General features: G+C 47.5%; 1 protein-coding gene across 2 annotated transcripts in view; it reads right to left on the reverse strand.

The window, feature by feature from the left end:
• LOC147113792 (dedicator of cytokinesis protein 2-like) overlaps positions 1–20,994 on the reverse strand; it is an 80,211-nt gene that overhangs the window by 47,143 nt on the left and 12,074 nt on the right. For both annotated transcript variants that reach the window (XR_015079272.1, XM_085995118.1), the window contains exons 2-6: positions 18,099–18,199; positions 10,056–10,114; positions 8,372–8,520; positions 4,908–4,993; positions 1,596–1,752 (exon numbers count right to left, since the gene is read on the reverse strand). Coding sequence is in view for 1 of the 2 variants with exons in the window: in XM_085995118.1 (XP_085851244.1) it covers positions 1,596–1,752; positions 4,908–4,993; positions 8,372–8,520; positions 10,056–10,114; positions 18,099–18,199 (552 nt within the window). In the remaining variant the exon portion in view is untranslated. The remainder of the gene's footprint in view (positions 1–1,595; positions 1,753–4,907; positions 4,994–8,371; positions 8,521–10,055; positions 10,115–18,098; positions 18,200–20,994) is intronic.

Genomic DNA, 20,994 nt, shown 5'->3' on the forward strand with positions numbered 1-20,994 from the left:
CCTCTCCCTTTTGTGTGGGGCACAGAGGAGGGAGAGAGTGACAGAGCAAATGAGATTAACAGGGATACGCACAAAAAGCGGGCGGGGGGGGAACTAAGCACAGCTGCTCTTTCAAAGAGACAGCACAGGCACGACGGGCCGAATGGCCTCCCTCTGTGCTGCAAGCCTCCACGAATCCATGAAACTCAGATGGATATCTGAGACATACACACACAAAGAGAGCACACACACATGTCTGTGTTTGTGTGTGTGTGTTTGAGTCTGTCTCAAGCACTGCACAACTACTTCCTCTACCAGGTCCTTGATAGTATAGTGGTGAGTATTCAATTCCCCGACGGCTTCTCTCTCTCTTTCGCTCTCTCTCTGTCTCTGAGAAAAGTACAGAAGTAACTAGATATCAAGGGGATGCCTACCCGCACTTGGTGCTGTGGTTTTGCAAACATGGCTTTTGTGCTCTCGCCTACAAAAAGTCATTTTGTACGAAAGGTATGCCTGGCGTGAAAGTGATCTGAATTTCAAGGGAGCAAGGAGGAAAGACTGCGTTGCTCTGCTTGCTGGCAGGACGCCTGCTGCAGCTACCCTAGTGGTCTAGTGGTTAGGATTCGGCGCTCTCACCACCGCAGCCCAGGTGCGATTCTCGGTCAGGGAACAGTGCGTTTTGGGGCTGTTTGAACTGCCACCAATCAAAGCACCCGTGCGAAGCAATGCTTGCTCCTGATCAAACTGTCAACTTTCCACACCGCTGCTACTGCCTCAACAGTCAGCAGTGCATCATTCAGTACAGCGATACAAAATACACTTCATTGCCTTCTGTAAAATGCCTGTTGTTTCAAAGTCAGCAGGAAATGATGAGCCCTTTCTGTCAACATTTGGAACTAGACACGTTAAATGCCCACATTTAACTGCAGCTCACAGTATTAAATGTGTTATCCAAACAGGACCTCGGGAAGTCATCAAATCTTTCCAAAATGCTATTCACTACTCAGCTTTATCTCCCCTTTCCTCCAGTCCATCATGTTGCCTCTCGTGCTCTGAACTCACCTGTCCCTCTCAGTCTGCCAAAAAGTAACACTCATCCTGGTATAATGCTACCCAATGGTACCATATATTCTCTATAGCAGTGAGTGATGTATGACTCTCAGGCCATGACTCACCCTATAGACTATTTCCAACTTTGATGTCTCATTATGGACCCGGCATTACACATCGGCCTTTTGTTCCAATCGGAAGCAGAAAAGCACACATTTATATCGCGCCTTTAATGTAAAAATGTCCCAAGGCGCTTCACAGGAGCGTAATCAGACAAAAATTGACACTGAGCCCAAGGAGGAGATATTAGGACAGGTGATCAAAAGCTTGGTTGGAAAGGTAGGTTTTAAGGAGCGTCTTAAAGGAGGGGAGAGAGGGGGATGAGGCAGAGAGGTTTAGGGAGGGATTTCCAGAGGTTAGGTCCTAGATGGCTGATGGCACAGCTGCCAATGGTGGGGCGAAGAGAGCGGGGGGGGGGGGGATGGGGGAGGAGGGGGTATGGTGGGGAGATTGACAAGAGTGAAGACGTTAAGCGGAGTATCTAAAGGAAAACTCGGTGTACGTACCAGCAGGTTAACTGTGCAGCTCATGCGGTTCCCCTTGCTTTCGTCACTCATCACCGACCTATAATCCAGTAGTTTCTCCAGGAGACCCTTGACCAGGTTAACGAAATGCTGCACTGACTTAGCAATATTCGGATGTTTCGAGGCACATTCTAGGAGGCTGATGGAGAGAGTTGGAAGATGTAACATGTTAAATAAAAATAGAACAGTTGCCCTGAAGACCCAGTGGGTAACTTTAAACGTGTCTCTCCCTGGTTTTTTTTATTATTCATTCTCAGGATGTGGCGTCGCTGCCAAAGCAGCGACGAGATTAATTCAAACTCACTCCAGCTCATGAAACGCCTCTACACATGTTCCCTGCATGGCCTAAGCTGGGGCATGATGAAGGGAGGGGGAGAATATAAGGAGCAGGGACTCTTTAAAGGGCTGCTGCTCAACATTAAAAGGCTGCGGTCATTTAAAGGGAAGTGCTTTTGATATATGAAGCCCTTGGAAGACATTTAGGCCTAGAAATTGGGTATAGCCCCGCTTGAGGCGTTAGAACTGGCGCTGCGCAAAGTTTATAGCCAGGCGAAACTTATCGCCGCCTGGCGCGATATTGGGTTGCATCGCCCCTAAAGGGGATTGAGGCGCGAATTCAGGCGTTACACGGGACTCCTAAGGCGCTAATCTTCTGGCGCAACCCAATATCGGAGCGGACGGGCGCAGCGCAGGTGCTCTCTTTACTGATGACCACGAGACTTCCAGGCGCTGGCCAGCTCTTAAAGGGGTGGGTCAGTCAGCTTCAGCATCCACACTCTGCGCCTTGTAGGCCTCAGAATCGGCGCAGGCCCTTCTCTGGCACTAAAAACTTGGACCAGATGGAGAAGGTGAGACAGAGAGCAGAGCGCTTCAACAATGAGGCTCTGGAGCAATTGGTGGCCGCAGTGGAGCGCCGGCGAGATGTTCTCTACCCAGACAATGGCATGAGGCCGAATCATAAGGACTACCGACGAGCTTGGAGGGATGTATGCCAGAGGGTCAACTCCAGCAGCATGGTGACCAGGAGCCCTGTCCAATGCAGAAAGAAATTCAACGACCTCACTCGGGTCGTGAGGGTGAGCGTTGTTTCTGCAAACTTCTGCATCCCTTCATTTGCACCTGACTTTACGGCTACAGGGTGGGCTGTGCCCCATTGGCATCTGCCAGCAAGCACCCATGGCCCTTTCTGGGCACACGCATGCACACTCAAGGCGTCATGTAAGGGCTCTTGCACCATGGGAGGCATGAGATGATCACTCAGGGCATTATGTAAGGGCTCTTCCACCATGGGGGGCATGAGATGATCACTCAGGGCATCATGTAACATAACTTCCCCTCCTTTCCCCTGCAGTCCAAGCTGGCGAGGATTGGCAAAGACCAGCTTCGCACCGGTGGAGGACCTCCACAAGTGGTCACTCTCACGGATCTCGAGGAGAGAGTCCACCAGATTCTTGGAGGACGTCTGAGTGGTCCTGTAACCACTGCAGCTGCCGACCCCATTGTCGACGGCGATGGTAAGGTTCTCACCTTTTACAACTGTCTCCTTCCACTTGTTCCCCCCGCCAGCATGCTTTCTCACTGTGGACCTGTGTCATAGCCTTGCTGCAATCTGGCACCCCTTGCTGCCAAGCTGTCCTTTTGCTAAAGCCACTCTTCCACCTCCCTGCTTTCAGATGCTGCATCACCAGCTCGGGAGCCGGGCCCTCAAGCTGCCAGTGCCAGTGCCTCCGAAGGCTCAATGAGAAAATTACTGTCCAGCAGAAGGTCAGCAACTCTCTCCAGCAACGATCAGAATGGCCAGCCCAAATGGCTGCAGCTTTTATACTAATGCTGTCCCCTTTAAATAGCGCCCCCCGAGTCCGAGAAGGGCCTGGGAACGCTCCATCCAACTGTCACTAATAGCGCCAGGCGAAAAGATTGCGGGCTCCACCGAATATCCGGTCCGGGGCGCCAAAAAGGCGTTGCACACTGAAATGATGTCATGATCTGCCTGCGCCCGCGGGCGAGCGAAAAGAATTAGCGCCGGCGCTAAAAGGATACTCAATATGGGAGGTGGCGCTATATTCACTGTGCCCGCCCGAAAATTGGGTAATGCCCCAATTCTCGGGCTCTTTAGGCGCTAATCGCTGGCGCTACCAACCGAATTTCTAGGCCTTATATTTTTAAAGGGCTGCGATCATTGCATTAGGCAAAGCGGCAAATTCAAAATTCACAAGAGGGGGAGGTGGAGGCAAGGTGCTATGGACCCAGAGCCAGAGTTAGGCAGACCGTGAATCAGTGCAGAGGTCGATTCCTGAAATGCATGAAGCTCAGCACCGTGAACCCCTAATCTGTCAAATTTAACTCAGTGTGGGCAGGCGTGCTCAGATTATCTCGGTACTTTGGGATTGGAGAATTGTACCCATTTTGGGCAATTAGGGATGCCAGCTCTCCAGGATTATCCCGGAGTGTCCAGGAATTGAAGTTTAATCTCCGAGACACTGCTTCGCGCAACCCCGGGAGACAAATCATAGAGCATTAAAAAAATGGAGTGTTTTTATTCATTTTCTTTGAACACTTTTGCTTATTAGTAATAAAAATATTGGAGATGCAAAAAGAGGCTGTTTGACTGACACTCAAGAAGCATTCAAACGAGTAACAAAGAGTTTTGCATCACAGTGGCCCCCAGGTAAGTGGGTCCAGGGGTTGGGAGATAGGAGGCCAGGGGGGTAGGATTGGAGGCCAGAAGTCAGAAGATAGGAGGCCAGATGTCAGGAGATAGAAGGCCAGGGGAGATAGAGGAGGCTTGGGAGGGATTGAGGGCCAAGGGTCAGGAGATAAGATGTGCTCAAACAGCAATGAATTGCTCCAGTTTGTTCACATGACCTCTAGTTCTGAATCCAAAATCCTTGCCTTCATCTGCAAATCCTTCCATGGCCAGCGCTGCAACCTCCTCCACTAGTCCAACTCTGGCCTCCTTTACATCCCCTCCTCTCTTCTCTCCACTCCACCTTCAGCTCACTCTAAACCTTTGCTACGTCTCTCCACCCCCTTCAAAAGCCTTGCCAAAACCTACCTCATTGACTACGCCTTTGGTTCCTTTCCCACCAGCTCTTCTGCAACTAAATGCTGCCTGTTGAAGGATCTTTATAACAAGGATCTATAGAAATACAAATTGAGCTCTGTTCTACTTATTTCTGGAATTTCTCTGCTGTTCAGTTTGACCTGCGATTCTGATTCTCTCTGTATTCTTCTCCTCACTGTGAAGTCTTTTTGTGTGTGTCGGATGAAATTTCTAAACAAACGGGATCTTACATTATCTGGAAGAGCTGCATGTACTGCTCATCACCATATCCTCCCTCCACCTCGTGATCCAATTTCAGGATTATTTCATCTTCGAACTGTTAAAAAGATCATTAGTTACACGAGGCATCCAACAGCACATTGAACAAAGCAGAGGAAGAACAATATTTGTGAACCATTATTTGAAAGATGGAAAGCACTGCAAATGGTGAGAGACATTTAGATGGTGGAAATAATATTTGTGATCAACTAGTAATCTATTCAGATTCCTATTGCTCCTACTCTTACAATAGCAAAATACTGCGGATGTTAGAAATCTGAAATAACAACAGAAAATGCTGGAAACACTCAGTGGGTCACAGACCTGAAACGTTAGCTCTGTTTCTCTCTCCATGGATGCTGCCTGACCTGCTGAGTGTTTCCAGCATTTTCTGCTGTTATTTCTGCTCCTACTCTTGTCATACGTAAACAATGTTTTTTTTATTAGTTTGTGGGGTGTAGGCGTCGCTGGCAAGGCCAGCATTTATCTCGCCAGTATTTCATTGCTGTTGCTTTTGGATTGACTCCCAGTGTTTCTACTTTCAAGGTCCTTGCTGTTATTCCCATGAAACCTTATCAAGATGTCGTTTAGCTCCTGTCGTATTGATTAGCAGAAAACACTTACCCGTGGAAAACATCAAACGGACAAGAAAGGCCATTTGGTCCATCCTGGCTCATCCAATCAGCACAAGCCTACAATTTCTCCCTTCCCCATCACACATTCCAGCTTTTTCCCAAATGATTTCAGGTTTTTTTTGCCCCCCTACCATACCCAGATTTCCATTCAACGTGTGGATCACTCTTACCGTGCAGAAGAATTTTGTGACATCAATCCTACTTTTATCTGTCATTGGTTTGAACCTGTTTACCTTATCCTACTGTTGGAGTTTAATCTAATAGAATCATAGAAATTACAGCACAGAAGGAGGCCACAGAAGGAGGCCCATCATGCTTGTGCCATCGTTAGCCAACTGGAGCTATCCACTGAAATGGCATTTCCTGCTCATAATCCTTCCCTTTCAAATACTTATGCAAATGCTCTTTCAAGTGGCTATAATATTTGCTTCAACAGCCACTTATAGTAAAGCATTCCCTATTGTAATAATTCTCTGTGTGCATAAAGTTTCTTCTAACTTCTCCTTTCATTCTTTTAATAGAATCATAGAAATTTATGGCACAGAAGGAGGACATTCGCCCATCGTGTCTGTGCCGACCGAAAGAGCTATCCAGCCTAATCCCACTTTCCAGCTCTTGGCCTGTAGCCCTGTAGGTTATGGCCCTTTAAGTGCATATCCAAGTACATTTTAAATGTGATGAGGGTTTCTGCCTCTACCACCTTTTCAGTGAGTTCTATAACCCCACCACCCTCTGGGTGAAAGAAGTTCTCCTCAACTCCCCTCTAATCCTTCTAACAATTACAGGAAACTCTCTTTTAACCGGCACCTAAATATCCGGAAATCTCTCTTAACCGGCAAAATTCAGGAGTAGGTTCAGGTAAGTTTTACTGTATATTAGTGGCCGTGTAACTGGGGTTCCTGGATCTGTGGCCGTGTAACTGGGGTTCCTGCACCTGTGGCCGTGCAAGAGGGACTCCTGGATCTGTGACCGTGTAACCGGGGCTCCTGCACCTGTTTACGTGTATGGGGTTCTCGCACCTTGGTAAATATACCTCTCTGTAATCAGGACTTTTTGATCAACCGGCACCACGCCGGTCCCATCGGTGCCAGATAAAAAAGAGTTTCCTGTACTTTAAATCTATGCCCCCTGTTTATTGACCTCTCTGCTAAGGGAAATAGGTCCTTCCTATCCACTTTATCTAGGCCCCTCAAAATTTTATACACTAATTTAATTTAATTTAATGTTAAGTTTTAAAGTTTAACCAGCTTTCAAGACAGAGATCGATAGATTTTTGTTATGTAAGGGCAACAAGGGATCTAGAGCAAGGTAGGAAAGTGCAGCCATGGCCTAATTGAATGGAGGAACAAGCTCGAGGGGCTGAATGGCCGACTCCTGTTCCTAATGTAGCCAATTATAGCTCCCCATCAACTGCCTCTGCTGCCATCAGCTAACACGCCACTGGCCTGGCTTTGAACCTGGGACCTTCTGATCTGAGTATTCTCACAAGGGGCGGTCTCTTCATCCACTAGGCCGTGAGCTGAACGCTAGCGGTTGTTACCATTGGGAATGAATATCTGGGAAGTCTGATGTGAATCAGAATTCTGATTCTGACTCCATGTTATCCACAAGGAACAGAGTCCCATCAAGTACCATAAGTGCACCGTTCACACCACATAATTAGTGTCTGCCCACGTGCTGCTGTTTATAATGCTCAGATGCAGACACCCTACTTTACATTGAGATGCAATCAAAAGTGTGGCCATTTGCAGTCTTTAAGCTAACCTGAATTTCTGAGCCAGAGGGCTAGTCAAGATTGACAGGAGAGAAATAGCTACAAACGATTGGTGGGGGACAGGTTACTACATTAGGAGATCCTTGGTATAACTTTCCGTTTAATGGCCTCAAACATTGGGAAGATGCCATGAGCAGGATTTTCAGGACCAGAATGAACACTGCACTGTGTTTGAGGAACTTATTGGTAGATACTGCCTTTGTTGTAACGTGGATTGGTAGGGGAATTTACTCAGGTACTCTTTGACTAGTGGGCCCCAATTAAATGTAATAGTGTATCTCTGATGTGCGATGTATTCTAATGGACCATCTAGATTTACTGATGCTTCTTGTTGGATTGGAGATCGTATGTTAGGTTCCTAGATTGATCCATGCCAAATGTTGTGCAATTCGACCCCTTATGCGCATGTGCTCGTGGCTTTATTTTTAAATATTCACCGCACTCTGCTTTTGCCTCTGGCCAAGGGTGGGTGGCTTTGCCCTATTCTTGGGGTCAGCTACCTTTTTTCTGGAATGCACTGTCTGACAAGGTGGTGGCAGGAGAATCAATAGTAACGTTTAAAAAGGAATTGGATATATGCTTAAAAAGGGAAAAATTTCAAGGCTGTGGGGAAAGGGCAGGGGAAGTGCAACTAATTGGCTAGCTCTTTCAAATAGCTGACACACCTCTTTCTGATTTGTAAGGTTCTATGATTCTACTTGTTCCTGTGTTCCAACAAATCTCATTATATGTGTTCAGTAGGGTGCATGCAGTATTATCTATCACTTAGACCTTAAATCCACAAGCACAGCCATTTAGAGCAAGAGATCTAGCTAATGCTGAAATTGTTGATTGCCATCCTTACTGTGAAATTATAGTGAACAGGTATCCCTAAATCCCTCCCTCCCCATTCCCCACAGACCCCTGCCTCCCCCACCTTTGGCTTCTGTTTACCAGACAAAAATTCTTGAGAACCATGCCCCTTTAACTATCTTCCAACATACTGCTTCATGAAGACTAGGAGATGACCATTATTCTTCCTTCATACCTTCCTGAACTTATTGCACACAGCGTACTCGCACAGCATCATGTCAAAGAAGATTGGGATCGTGGCTTTGCGGAGTTCGATCTCCGGGATCAGGGTCATTTCTAGGATTGGGCCAACCATCTCTGGGATGAAGTGGATCTTGTTTTGTGCTGTCATTCAATATGTAAATAAAAGCTGATTAGAAAACATGATGCCTGGAAATATTCCTCACTGCAAACCTGACCTTAATCAGTAACATTGGCTTATTATTTGTTAGAACTAACTTGTATTGTCAATGCTGTGCTTTTGTTCCAAATTTTCTTCCCTCCTCTTCTGAAGCCGCTGACTCAGTCCCCTGGGTGCTGGTCACCGTCCAGTAATTAACCCGAGTGACTGTTCCCTGTGTGTGAGCTTAGACAGAGGGTCACGAACAGTGTGGGGTGATTACAGCAGACCCACATCCTGACCTCTTACCACCCACTTGAGTGTACTTTCCCAGCGGAAAATTGGATAGCGAATGGGGCGGAAAACTTATCTCTACTGGGTGATGATCAGGGGCGAGAGCCTTGGCTCCACAGGGTGGTGTTCAGGGGTGAGAACCTTGGCCCCACAGGGTGATGATCAGGGGTGAGAGCTTTGGCCCCACAGGGTGGTGTTCAGGGGTGAGAACCTTGGCCCCACAGGGTGATGATCAGGGGTGAGAGCTTTGGCCCCACAGGGTGGTGTTCAGGGGTGAGAACCTTGGCCCCACAGGGTGATGATCAGGGGTGAGAGCTTTGGCCCCACAGGGTGGTGTTCAGGGGTGAGAGCCTTGGCCCCACAGGGTGATGATCAGGGGTGAGAACCTTGGCTCCACAGGGTGATGATCAGGGGTGAGAGCTTTGGCTCCACAGGCTGGTGTTCAGGGGTGAGAGCTTTGGCCCCACAGGGTGATGATCAAGGGTGAGAGCTTTGGCTCCACAGGGTGGTGTTCAGGGGTGAGAGCTTTGGCTCCACAAGGTGGTGTTCAGGGGTGAGAGCCTTGGCCCCACATGATGGTGTTCAGGGGTGAGAGCTTTGTCTCCACAGGGTGGTGTTCAGGGGTGAGAGCCTTGGCCCCACAGGGTGATGTTCAGGGGTGAGAGCTTTGGCTCCACAGGGTGATGATCAGGGGTGAGAGCTTTGGCTCCACAAGGTGGTGTTCAGGGGTGAGAGCCTTGGCCCCACAGGGTGGTGTTCAGCGGTGAGAGCTTTGTCTCCACAGGGTGGTGTTCAGGGGTGAGAACCTTGGCCCCACAGGGTGATGTTCAGGGGTGAGAGCCTTGGCCCCACAGGGTGATGTTCAGGGGTGAGAGCCTTGGCCCCACAGGGTGATGTTCAGGGGTGAGAGCCTTGGACCCACAGGGTGATGATCAAGGGTGAGAACCTTGGCAGCACTAGATAGTGATCAGGGATGGGAACTCTGGTTGATTTTTTTTACCCCCTCCCTAGCCCAAAGGCAGTCAGGCCATTTGTAACGTTGCCATCACTGTCTTAGCTGAGAAAGATGCTAACTCAACAGTGACTAAGGATCTGGATGGGTACTTTGCAGCTCAATAGCACTTTAGGTGAAACATTCACCCACTGAGCCAGCGGGATCCTATCCTATACTGAATCTGCAGTAACAGTGAATGCACATTGATAAGCCACTTCATTCAAAATGATCGTGAAACAATCTTTCACTCACCAAGCTTGTACCACATGTCACGAATATCGAATCCAATTAGACGCCTCATATCCCCGTACCTGAAAGGAATGGAGTGCTTTAATGTAATATATTGTACAACAGTCAAAAATTGGAAATAAAAATGTTCCCGCTACTTTAGCCCATTATTACTACCATTTCCTCTTACTTTAGGATGGCAGGGTATCCTGTGGTGCTTATTTATTCACTGATAGCTTCTTAACTGACTGATGTGAAATAGTTTGTTTCTACTCAGCCTCAGGATAAGGGGATGGCCATTTAGGACTGAGATGAGGAGAAAATTCTTCACTCAGAGGGTTGTGAATTTTTGGAATTCTCTTCCCAGAGGGCTGGGAATGCTCAGTCGATGAGTATTTTCAAGACTCAGATCAATAAATTTTTGGACACTAAACGAATCAAGGAATATGGGGATCGGGTGGGAAAGTGGAGTTGAGGTCGATGATCAGCCATGATCTTACTGAATGGCGGAGCAGGCTCGAGGGGCTGTATGGCCCGCTCCGGATCTCATTGAATGGTGGAGCAGGCTCGAGAGGCCATATGGCCCACTCCTGATCTTATTGAATGGCAGAGCAGGCTCGAGGGGCCATATGGCCCACTCCTGATCTTATTGAATGGCGGAGCAGGCGCGAGGGGCCGTATGGCCCACTCCTGATCTCATTGAATGGTGGAGCAGGCTCGAGGGACCATATGGCCCACTCCTGATCTTATTGAATGGCGGAGCAGGCGCGAGGGGCCGTATGGCCCACTCCTGATCTCATTGAATGGTGGAGCAGGCTCGAGGGGCCGTATGTCCCGCTCCTGATCTCAGTGAATGGCGGAGCAGGCGCGAGGGGCCGTATGGCCCACTCCTGATCTCATTGAATGGCGGAGCAGGCTCGAGGGGCCGTATGGCCCACTCCTGATCTCATTGAATGGCGGAGCAGGCTCGAGGGGCTGTATGGCCCACTCCTGATCTTATTGAATGGTGGAGCAGGCTCGAGGGGCTGTATGGCCCACTCCTGATCTCAGTGAATGGCGGAGCAGGCTCGAGGGGCCGTATGTCCCGCTCCTGATCTCAGTGAATGGCGGAGCAGGCTCGAGGGGCCGTATGGCCCGCTCCTGATCTCAATGAATGGCGGAGCAGGCTCGAGGGGTCGTTTGGTCGACTCCTGATCTCATTAAATGGTGGAGCAGGCTCGAGGGGCCATATGGCCCACTCCTGATCTTATTGAATGGCGGAGCAGGCTCGAGGAGCTGTATGGCCTGCTCCTGATCTCATTGAATGGCGGAGCAGGCTCAAGAGGCCGTATGGCCTGCTCCTGATCTCATTGAATGGCGGAGCAGGCTCGAGGGGCTGTGTGGCCCACTCCTGATCTCAGTGAATGGCGGAGCAGGCTTGAGGGGCTGTATGGCCCACTCCTGGTCTCATTGAATGGCGGAGCAGGCTCGAGGGGCCGTATGGCCAACTCCTGATCTCATTAAATGGTGGAGCAGGCTCGAGGGGCTGAATGGCCGTCTCCTGCTCCCATTTTTTATGTTCTCAGCACCATGCTTGCTTTCCCCTCAACTGCAGGTCTACCTAGCAGCCCAGTCAAAAAGCAGCAAAAATACGACTGTAGAGACCATCTACATAAGGATGACTGCTGAGATTTAGGCCGGCGGATCTGGTGCGGGTGATGTCGTTGGCAGGGCCAATTAGAAGAAGCAGGTCTGGCGACGTCATTCACGATGCATCATCAGCCGGTTTCCTTAAAGGGACCATGACCAACTTTCTTTTGACATTTGTGCTGTCAGTGTTCTACAGCACTGAAGTGCTGCAAACACTGACAATGACTGCACAGAGGTGCAGGGTTGCACCCAGGTTCTCCCATGACTCCCTCCATATGCTTATGGAGGGAGTCACAGCACGCAGGGAGGTCTTCTTCCCTTCCCATAGGCGGAAGAAACCACCCCAGGAGACCAACACAGCCTGGTTGCACATCGCACAGGAGGACACAAGCAGGGATGTGGTCAGGAGGATCTGGGTGCAGTGCCGCAAACATTTCAATGATCTCATTGGATCATGAAACGTTAGTACAAAGCCACACTCAGCCTCATCCTACTGTGCCTCTCATCACATCCCCATCATTCTGCCTTCCCTACCCTACTCCTGCACATCCTTACTCACACCAACTTACCTTGCACCTCCACCCATCCCTCTCTCTCTATCTACATTATCACTTCCCCATCTCAGTAGCCACCCCTCACACTCACCCTCATCCGAGTGTAATCATACCAACTAACAACACACAAGGGTAGGCACTTGGGTGTTTTATCCAATGTTCATGTAAAGTTTCTATTAATGTGCTGTCAAACATAAAAATCTTTATTTTCAACACTTTCCGGTCTTGGACAGATTTGTATGCACCTTTGGAAGTGGCTTAGTGAGTTGCAGTGAATGGTGAGACATAACGGTACCCCCCGCAATGGTGATGAGTGTGAAAGGAATGGCTTGGGTATTGTAGGGATGCTTTATGGTGTTGATGTGGGGTGGTGCCAACCTGTTGCAACATGTGGCAGCCAGTGTGTACAGCATAAAGTTAAGTAAATCTGGCCATGACGAGGTCATCCCTGACCTCCCGGGTAGCAACGTGCTCGGGTGCTGATGCCCTGTGTCTTGTGCAGCATCAGATGATTGCGGAGAAGGTTGATATTGTTGTTGGTGCTGCTGGTGTGCCTGGTGCTGCTGGTGTTGGGGCTCATTGTGGTCCGATTCAGAGGACCAAGGTGAGACAATATAAGCGGCACCCATGTTGATGGAATAGATGGCAGGTGAAGTACAGATGACAGAAGCATTCTGTCAATAGTGAGAGAGTTCCTCCAATGAGGCAAGACTGGATGGAGACTTTGCTGGAAACACTTGCAGCCTGCAGAATCTGTGCTGGAAATGGACTGAGCAACAGCTTCTGCTTGAGGAAAATTATCACCTGTCAGGTGGGAGCTTTTACTGTACATTAGATGCTATCAAGTACTCAGCTGGAGCAATGGCCACTGTACTCCTGCCTCAGATTGACAGACATGCTTCCCGAGCAGCGTGGTTGCCGTGGCCATGCATTTAAATTTAAAAAGTAAATGCAAAAAGCCTGTTATGGGTCTCACAACTAACTGTTAAGCATCTCAATTGGGTCCCACGCAGCTGCCGGTCGGGTCAGCTCCACGATGACAGACGCACCTGGGGAAAAGGCATGTTGGGACGTGATGACGATGGGTTCCTGACCCGCTGTCAAAAATAACAAATTTCCCACCCAACCCACCACCGATCGCGCCCGCTACAACCCCAGAAAATTCTGTCCTTTGTCTGTTGGCTGTATGAAATAATTTCTAATAGTCTAAACAGAGCTCTCAGTATGGATACTAGATTGGTAATTTAATTTTATTCGGGACAGTTCAGTAACAAGAGGACACAGATATAAGGTAATTGGCAAAAGAACCAGAGGGGTGATGAGAAGAAATCTTTTTACCCAGCGAGCTGTTATGATCTGGAATGCACTGCCTGAAAGGGTGGTGGAAGCAGATTCAACGGTCACATTCAAAAGGCTAATGGATAAAGACTTGAAAAGGAAATAAAAAATTGTAGGACTATGGGAAAAGAGCTGAGGAACGGCACTAATTGGATTGCTCTGTCAAAGAGCCGGCACAGGCTTGATGGGCCGAATGGCCTCCGTCAGTGTTGTAAGATTCTATGAAGCTCTTACTCTTGCAGCTGATGGGCTATATCTGGCCTGGGAGTACTTTGCACTGAGACTGAGTGCCTGGAAAATGTTACGTTCCCAGCACTAACACCTTGATGAACACAAAATTCATCAAAGAAAGTTAAAATAAAGCCTCTATTTTTGGCACCTGATAAGACAGACAGATGTGAGCCTGAAAAAAGGAAGATGAAAACTGTTTTAAACAAATGAATCTTTCAAGTTAAGGTGTAGACTTGATTCGGATCAGGCCTTCATCATGTCGGTAGTGACTTGATGCTAAAATAAGGCAACTGGGCAATTATCAAAGGGGATTAGAGGGACATCAGGCACCTGCAGTGATGGTATTCATTCTAACTCAAAGGTAAATTGAGATGGAAGAGACCATTCGACCCGCCTAGCTGAACCCTCCAAAGACACCTACTATGCTAATTCTAAGCTTTGGTAAGGCATCAGGCCAGGAATCACCCGATGTCGAGAAGAGAAGGCATCATCTCATCTAATAACTAAGTAAGAACATAAAATTCAAGGAAGAGAAAAGGCCACTTGGCCAATCAAAGTTCATCCCTCTAATACTCAACTTGTCCCATCATGGCCTGTGATGTATATTAAATAACCTAGGCCTAGAAATTCAGTGGCACCCCATTTGGGGTGCCAGCCTTGCCAGGGCACCGGAAGTACCGCCTCGGAAGTAGTCGCGGCTGCCCGCCGCAAATTCACTTTCAGCGCCCCAGAGGGAAGTGCGGCGCTACTCGAGGCGCCCCGCATCCCTCTTGGGGTGCTGCAACTAAAGATCGCAGCGCAACGTGCCGCAGCGCCACACGCTGCGGCACGGCGCGCTGCAGTACTGCAGGCCTTCCTCTCCTTCTTAAAGGGGAGGGGCCTGCTGCAGCACGCCCGAAGAGCGCGAGTGCCGGCAAAAGAGCCCGGCACCGGGGAGAAGTGGCGGGCTCTCAGGACACAGCCGGCACTCTGCGGGGGTGGGGGGGCTCAGGAGGTCGGGGATGGCGGCGTGGAGTGGTGCTGGCAGGCGGCCAGCAAAAAAAATGGCCGCCCCGCACCTCAGCGCCTCTACCGCCGCAGGTAGGCCCCCCTGAACCGGTCGCAAATTGCGACTGGCGTTAAAGCAGGGGGCGCTACTAAATTTCGCAATCAGGGTGGTAGCGGGGTGCTGCGCACACTGATGACGTCATCGGTAGCGGCGCAGCGCTAACGGCTAGCACCGCCATTAGCGTCCCACTAAATTTAGCAGGAGGCGTGGCCAGTGGCATACAACCCACTAAGTGCCCTCTTAGGGCACTAACGGGTGGCGCAGCCCACTGAATTTCTAGACCCTAGTGTTTTTACCTCTATTACCGTTCTTGGCAGATTATTCCAAACACTTATCACTCTATTAAAAAACCTTTTTTTCTGTTCTAAATATGCTTTTGACTGATTTCCATTTATTCCCTTTGGTTGTCCAATATTCAGGGAAGCAGTAGATGAAACTGTCCCAATTTACCATGAAGCCTTCAGTATTGAGAGTTACTTGGACGTGAGGAACAACAGTATCACTGATTGCTCATATTTTGCCTCACCGAGTCCTTCGAGCACTATGCCAACTACCTGAAGCTCTTTGGGTGACTTTGCTCGATCTGACCATTCATCTTATTCAACAGGCTCTGTCTATGTGTCCATCTTGATACGGAGTCATACAGACTAGGAAAGTCAATGGGCTCGATCCCTGCTCTGTATTGAGCTACATGATCTCAATGGAGGCAGTGGTAAGAGAGCTACTTTGGTCTCAGCTAGGGAGGGAATATTCATCTAGGGTGCCTGGTCCTGATCATTATCAGAAGCGATCTGTCAATGGTGAGAGAGGTAATGAGGTGAGACTGGATAGAGACTTGTGGAAAGACTTGCAGCATGCTGAATCTGTTGTGGAAATGCAGTGAGGAACAGCTTGTGGCTGAGGAAAGTGATCTCTGTCAGGTGGAAGATTTTACTGAAGCTGTCAAGGAATCAGCTGGAGCAATGGCCATTGAACTCCCACCTCAGGTTGACAGACATGATCACTGAACAGCGTGGTTCCCATGACCATGAAGTTAAAGTTATAAAGTAGGGTAAAAAAGCATGATAAGGGTCTGGTAAGTACATTGGGCCGGATATTCCGATCCCTACGGGTGGGTACGGGCTGTGTACACACCCGTAGGGACATCAAAATGCCAGGTAAGTTTATTAGCCCCATACTTTAATTTTTTTTTCAAAAAATTTAATTTTTGTTTAAAATATTCAATTTATTGTAATTTGAACTCATTTTAAAAATGTGATGTATTTTTAAAATTTATTTAATGTTTTACTGTGTTTTTGGGGTGATCTCCATTCATATATTTGACAGGTCTATCTGTCAAATGTATGAAGGGAGATTCCCTTATTTGATTGGCTCTCCATGCCCCACCTGATCCCAGGGACGCTGTGAACTACATGCGTCTCTGGGATACGTGGGCCCTGCGCACTTGGAGTTTGGAGAGGCCCAGGAGCGGAAGTGTGTGCGTCCCGGGAGCCCTCAGGTAAGGGCGTAGATTTTTCCAGCTCGCAGGCCTCCGCACGCGGGAGGCCTGCGATCAGAAAATACGGGCCATAATAATTAGTTTAATGGGGTCGCCCACCATTGCCTGTCGGGTCTGCTCAGCGCTGAAAGACCCGACATTGGAAAAGGCGTGTTGCGGCTGGTTGACAACAGGTTCCCGACCTGCTGTAAAAAAAAAACACTTTCCCACCTGATCCGCCAACGATCCCGCCAGCTGACACCCCGGAAAATTCCGGTTTTAGTCTCAGCCCCTCACCCTCAGGATCATGCATTCTTAAATCTGGATCTATGAGGGGACATGATCGAGTTCATTAAAATACTGATAGGCAGATTTAAGGAGGCTACTGAAACAGGACTGTGAGTACAAAACTGAAACTGTTATTTTTCCAGTAAGATCTGGCCTATTGCATTGATTAACTGATCCAATCATTAGCTGGATAATTCCCTTCTCAGTTCAAGGGCTGAGGACCTTGACAACAATTAAAGTGAAATTTTAAATGCTCTATGGACATGATAGTTCATGCACTGCCAAGGCCTAGGAGGAACATCCTACCAGGATAAAATGGTGTTGATGTGAGAATGGATGAATATTCTCAAATTTGGTTGGATTACCTAATCAGGGAGTATTTTTGTAAAACTCTCCCAGTGGAGATTAAATGGACGGGGTAGAGTCCATCACTGAGTAGAGCAGGGTGTCCAAGCTTTTTGTTTTATAACATAATAGCATGGTGCTTCATGGGCCATGCATAAAGTTTAAATCCACATCCCAGTAATTTACATATATTTGCGCTAATTTGCTAATTTACCACTGAGCTTCACCAACAACATGAAATTTCCATTCATTTGCAACTAACAGATCTTGGTGTTCTGATTTAGCATTTAACAAGAACAACTTGTGTTTATATAACACTTTTAACATAGAAAAACAGCCCAAGGTACTTCACAGAGGCGTAATCAGACAAAACAATCCAACGCCCAGTCAAGTAAGGAGGTATTAGGAGGAGGTGACCAAAAGCTTGGTCAAAGAGATGGGTTTTAAAGAGGGTCTTTAAAGGAGGAGCAGGAGATGAAGAAATTGGAGGTTTAGGGAGGGAATCCCAGAGTATGGGCCCTAGGTGGCTGACAGCACGGCCACCAATGGTGGGGCAAAGGGGTGGAGGGATGTACATGAGGCTGGAGTAAAAGGAATGGAGAGTTCTTGGTGGTCCAGCAGGGCTGGAGGAGATGGGGAGGGATGAGGCCGTGAACAGATTTAAACACAAGAACGAAAATGTTAAATTGGAGGTGTTGGAGGACTGGGAGCCAATGTAGGTCAGCAAGGCAAGAGTGATGGGCGAGTGGGAGATAGGATACGGGTAGCAGAGTTTTGGAGGAGGTGTCGTTTTCAGAACGTGGAGGATGGGAGGTTGGTCAGGAGATCATTAGAATAGTCCATTCCGGAGGTGACAAAGGTAATTAATCCACCAATGAGTCAACAGCACTAAGAAGACCCACAATATTCAATTAGGACAAACCAAGTAAGAAATATAAATGCAGATAAGACTAGGTTCCTAAGTCTTTGAGGGATAGTTGTCCAGAGCCTCCTGTAACCCACAGGGTACATTTTGGACACACCATGGGTAGACTGTACATGGTCTGCAGGAAGAGCTAGGACTGATTGGCTTTTTCTTGTTTCATGGTTTCTTCTCTTCTGATTATAAAGGGTCCTATCTGGGACTAAATAACAAAACATTTGTGAATGACACTTACTTGTTCAGGATCTTGGTGCATTTTGCCTGGGAAAACTGTTCCAGCTGCAGTGAAGCTTGGGTAATGAAGGACACGGCCAGATGAAAGTAGTTATTCCACAGCTATAGACAAAAACATTTAAAATTACACAGAAACGTAATTTAATTTTTACTATGCATCAAACCTATCACTATTAAAATAACACCTCATTAGCCTACTATTTAAATTATTCAGAAAAAGTTGGCATTTTTAAAACAATATAATAAAACATGCTTAATATTTGCACATACCTGTCAACCTAATTGTGCCAATATTTCTTCTTTATATTTGTTATGCATGAGCTTCATATTTTAAACCATTCCCAGATTTATTACTTTTTAATGAGGTGGCATGAAACAGGGAACAACAGATTTCCTAAGAAATGTAGTAAAGGGTTGCTGGGAACATAGGAAGGGACATAGGAACAGGAGTAGGCCATTCAGCCCCTCGAGCTTGCTCTACCATTCAATTAAATCATGGATGATCTGCATTTTAACTTCATTTACCTGCCTTGGTTCCCTATCCTTTAATACCCTTGCATAACAAAAATCTATCAATTTCAGTCCTGAAATTTTAAATTGACCCAGCCTCAACAGCTTTTTGGGAGACAGTGTTCTAGACTCCCACTACCCAATGTGTGAAGAAGTGCATCCTGACATCACCCCTGAACGGCCTAGCTCTAATTACAATGTTATGCCCCATTGTTCTGGACTGCCCCACCAGAGGAAATCGTTTTCCTGTGTCTACCCTATCATATCCTTCAATCATCTTAAACATCTCAATTAGATCACCCCTTAATCTTCTATCGTCCAGGAATACAAGCCTCGTCTATGGAGGCTGTCCCAATAACTGAACCTTTTAACCCAGGTACCATTCTGCTGAATCTGCGCTGCACCTCTCCATATATCCTTCTTGAGCCCAGAGCTGAACACAGACTTCAGGTGCAGTCTAACCAGAGTTCTATATAACCAGAGCATAACTTCCTCCCCTTTATATTCCAGCCCCCATAAGATGAAGGCTAATATCCTTTTTAATAATTTTTTGTACCTGCCCACTAGCTTTTTGTGATTTCTGTCCATGGACACCGAAATCTCTCTGCTCCTCCACAATTACTAACGTCTCACCACTTAGAAAGTACTCTGATCTATTATTCTAAGGTCCAAAGTGGATGACCTCGCCCTTCCCCACATTGAACTCCATATGCCATAGTTTTGGCCACTCATTTAATCTATCAATATCCCTTTGCAACTTTCTTCTCCCGTCTATTTACTGTGCCACCTAACTTGGTGTCGTCAGCAAACTTGGATATACTGCTCTCTATTCTTTCATCTAAGTCATTGATCAATATACAGGAAAAGTTCTGATATCTGGCACCGACAGGACCGGCGTGATACCGATCTATCAAAAGTTCCGGAGTGGTGAGCGGATTATCTACCCAGGCTGTTTTTAACTAAGAAAAATTTAAAAATCAAGAAATGTGCAATATACAGTAATTGGGTACTCACCTACAGAATGTTGTGTTAAATGGATGGTGAAAGATGCTTGATTAAGTACAGTACTGCCAGTTGATAGTAATCCATAACTCTTTAATAACTTAACAGTAAAACAAAACTTATAAACGACTTAACAGTACTGTAAAACAAAACTTATAAACGACTTAACAGTAAAACAAAACTTATAAACGACTTAACAGTAAAACAAAACTTATAAACGACTTAACAGTAAAACAAAACTTATTAACGACTTAACAGTAAAACAAAACTTATAAACGACTGTGCAGTGCACCAAAACTTAAACGACTGTACAGTACAGTATAAAGTACTGTACGGTGGTTGACTGTACACTTATTCCAAGCCAACTGGTTCATCAGGATCATGCATTTCAACAGATTGTTCAGGCACTTCCACTGCTCCAACTCTTTTGGAAGCTTTCTTAAACATGTCCCGGATGTCTGCTTGCTTAGCGGACTCTTGCCTTCTTTGTAGAAAGGTAGACTGCAGAATATGGAGCTGCATAACTTCTTGGGCAGAATAGCAAGAACGGCTTTCAGCAAATTTCATGAATGAAGCAAGATCTGCTGCAGCTTTAGCCCAAGAAATCTTGTTCACTTCAGAAATCTCATCGTCTTCAATTTCCTTCACACTTTCCTTTTCTTTCTTTGGATTCAAAACAGTCTCCATTATTTCATCATCACTTAGCAAATGCACAACAGCAACTTCTCTATCTGCATCAACCCACTGCTCAATATCACTTTCACTGAGGTGATGTAGAGGGTTTGCTGGGCCTACATCTTTCACCATGTCAGCCATTTCCACTACTGCAGTCTTCCACGGACGAACATTGAACCCACGAAATTCCTCCTCTGAAGAAGAACCTTCAGCAAACATTACAGAAGGCCACAATTTGCACCAGGCTTGTCTCAAAGTGTGACCTTTCACCAATTTCCAGGAACATGCAACATTAAAGATGTCGGGCTAGATTTTCAGTTTAGGCAGTTTTGGGGCGCTAGCTTTAGCGCCCGCCCGAAGTTAGCGCCCGCCCCAAAGTAGCGCCCCGTTGCCGGGAATTCAGTGGCTTCGCCCTAAGAGGTTGGTGGAGCGCTAAAAGAGGCGTTCCACTACTCTCTTTAGGCGCTAAGCCGGCGGTCCAGAGGGATAGCGCCCAGGCGGGGCGCAGCACGGGTGCGGTCATTTTTGCACTGACAGCAGACCCCGTGGTGCCGACCAGCTCTTAAAGGGGGAAGGGACGAATTAGTCTGCTGCCACGCCCTGCACACTGCAGCCTTGCAAAGAGGCCTCAACACTACTGCTCAGCCCCAGGGAGTCATGGCAACGCCAGAGAAGGCCCGTCAGCGTGCCCTGCGCTTCTCAGAGGGTGA

This window comes from Somniosus microcephalus, chromosome 8 (assembly GCF_052327205.1).
Source record: "Somniosus microcephalus isolate GS21.2 chromosome 8, FLI_Smic_1.0, whole genome shotgun sequence".
Lineage (NCBI taxonomy): Eukaryota > Metazoa > Chordata > Chondrichthyes > Squaliformes > Somniosidae > Somniosus > Somniosus microcephalus.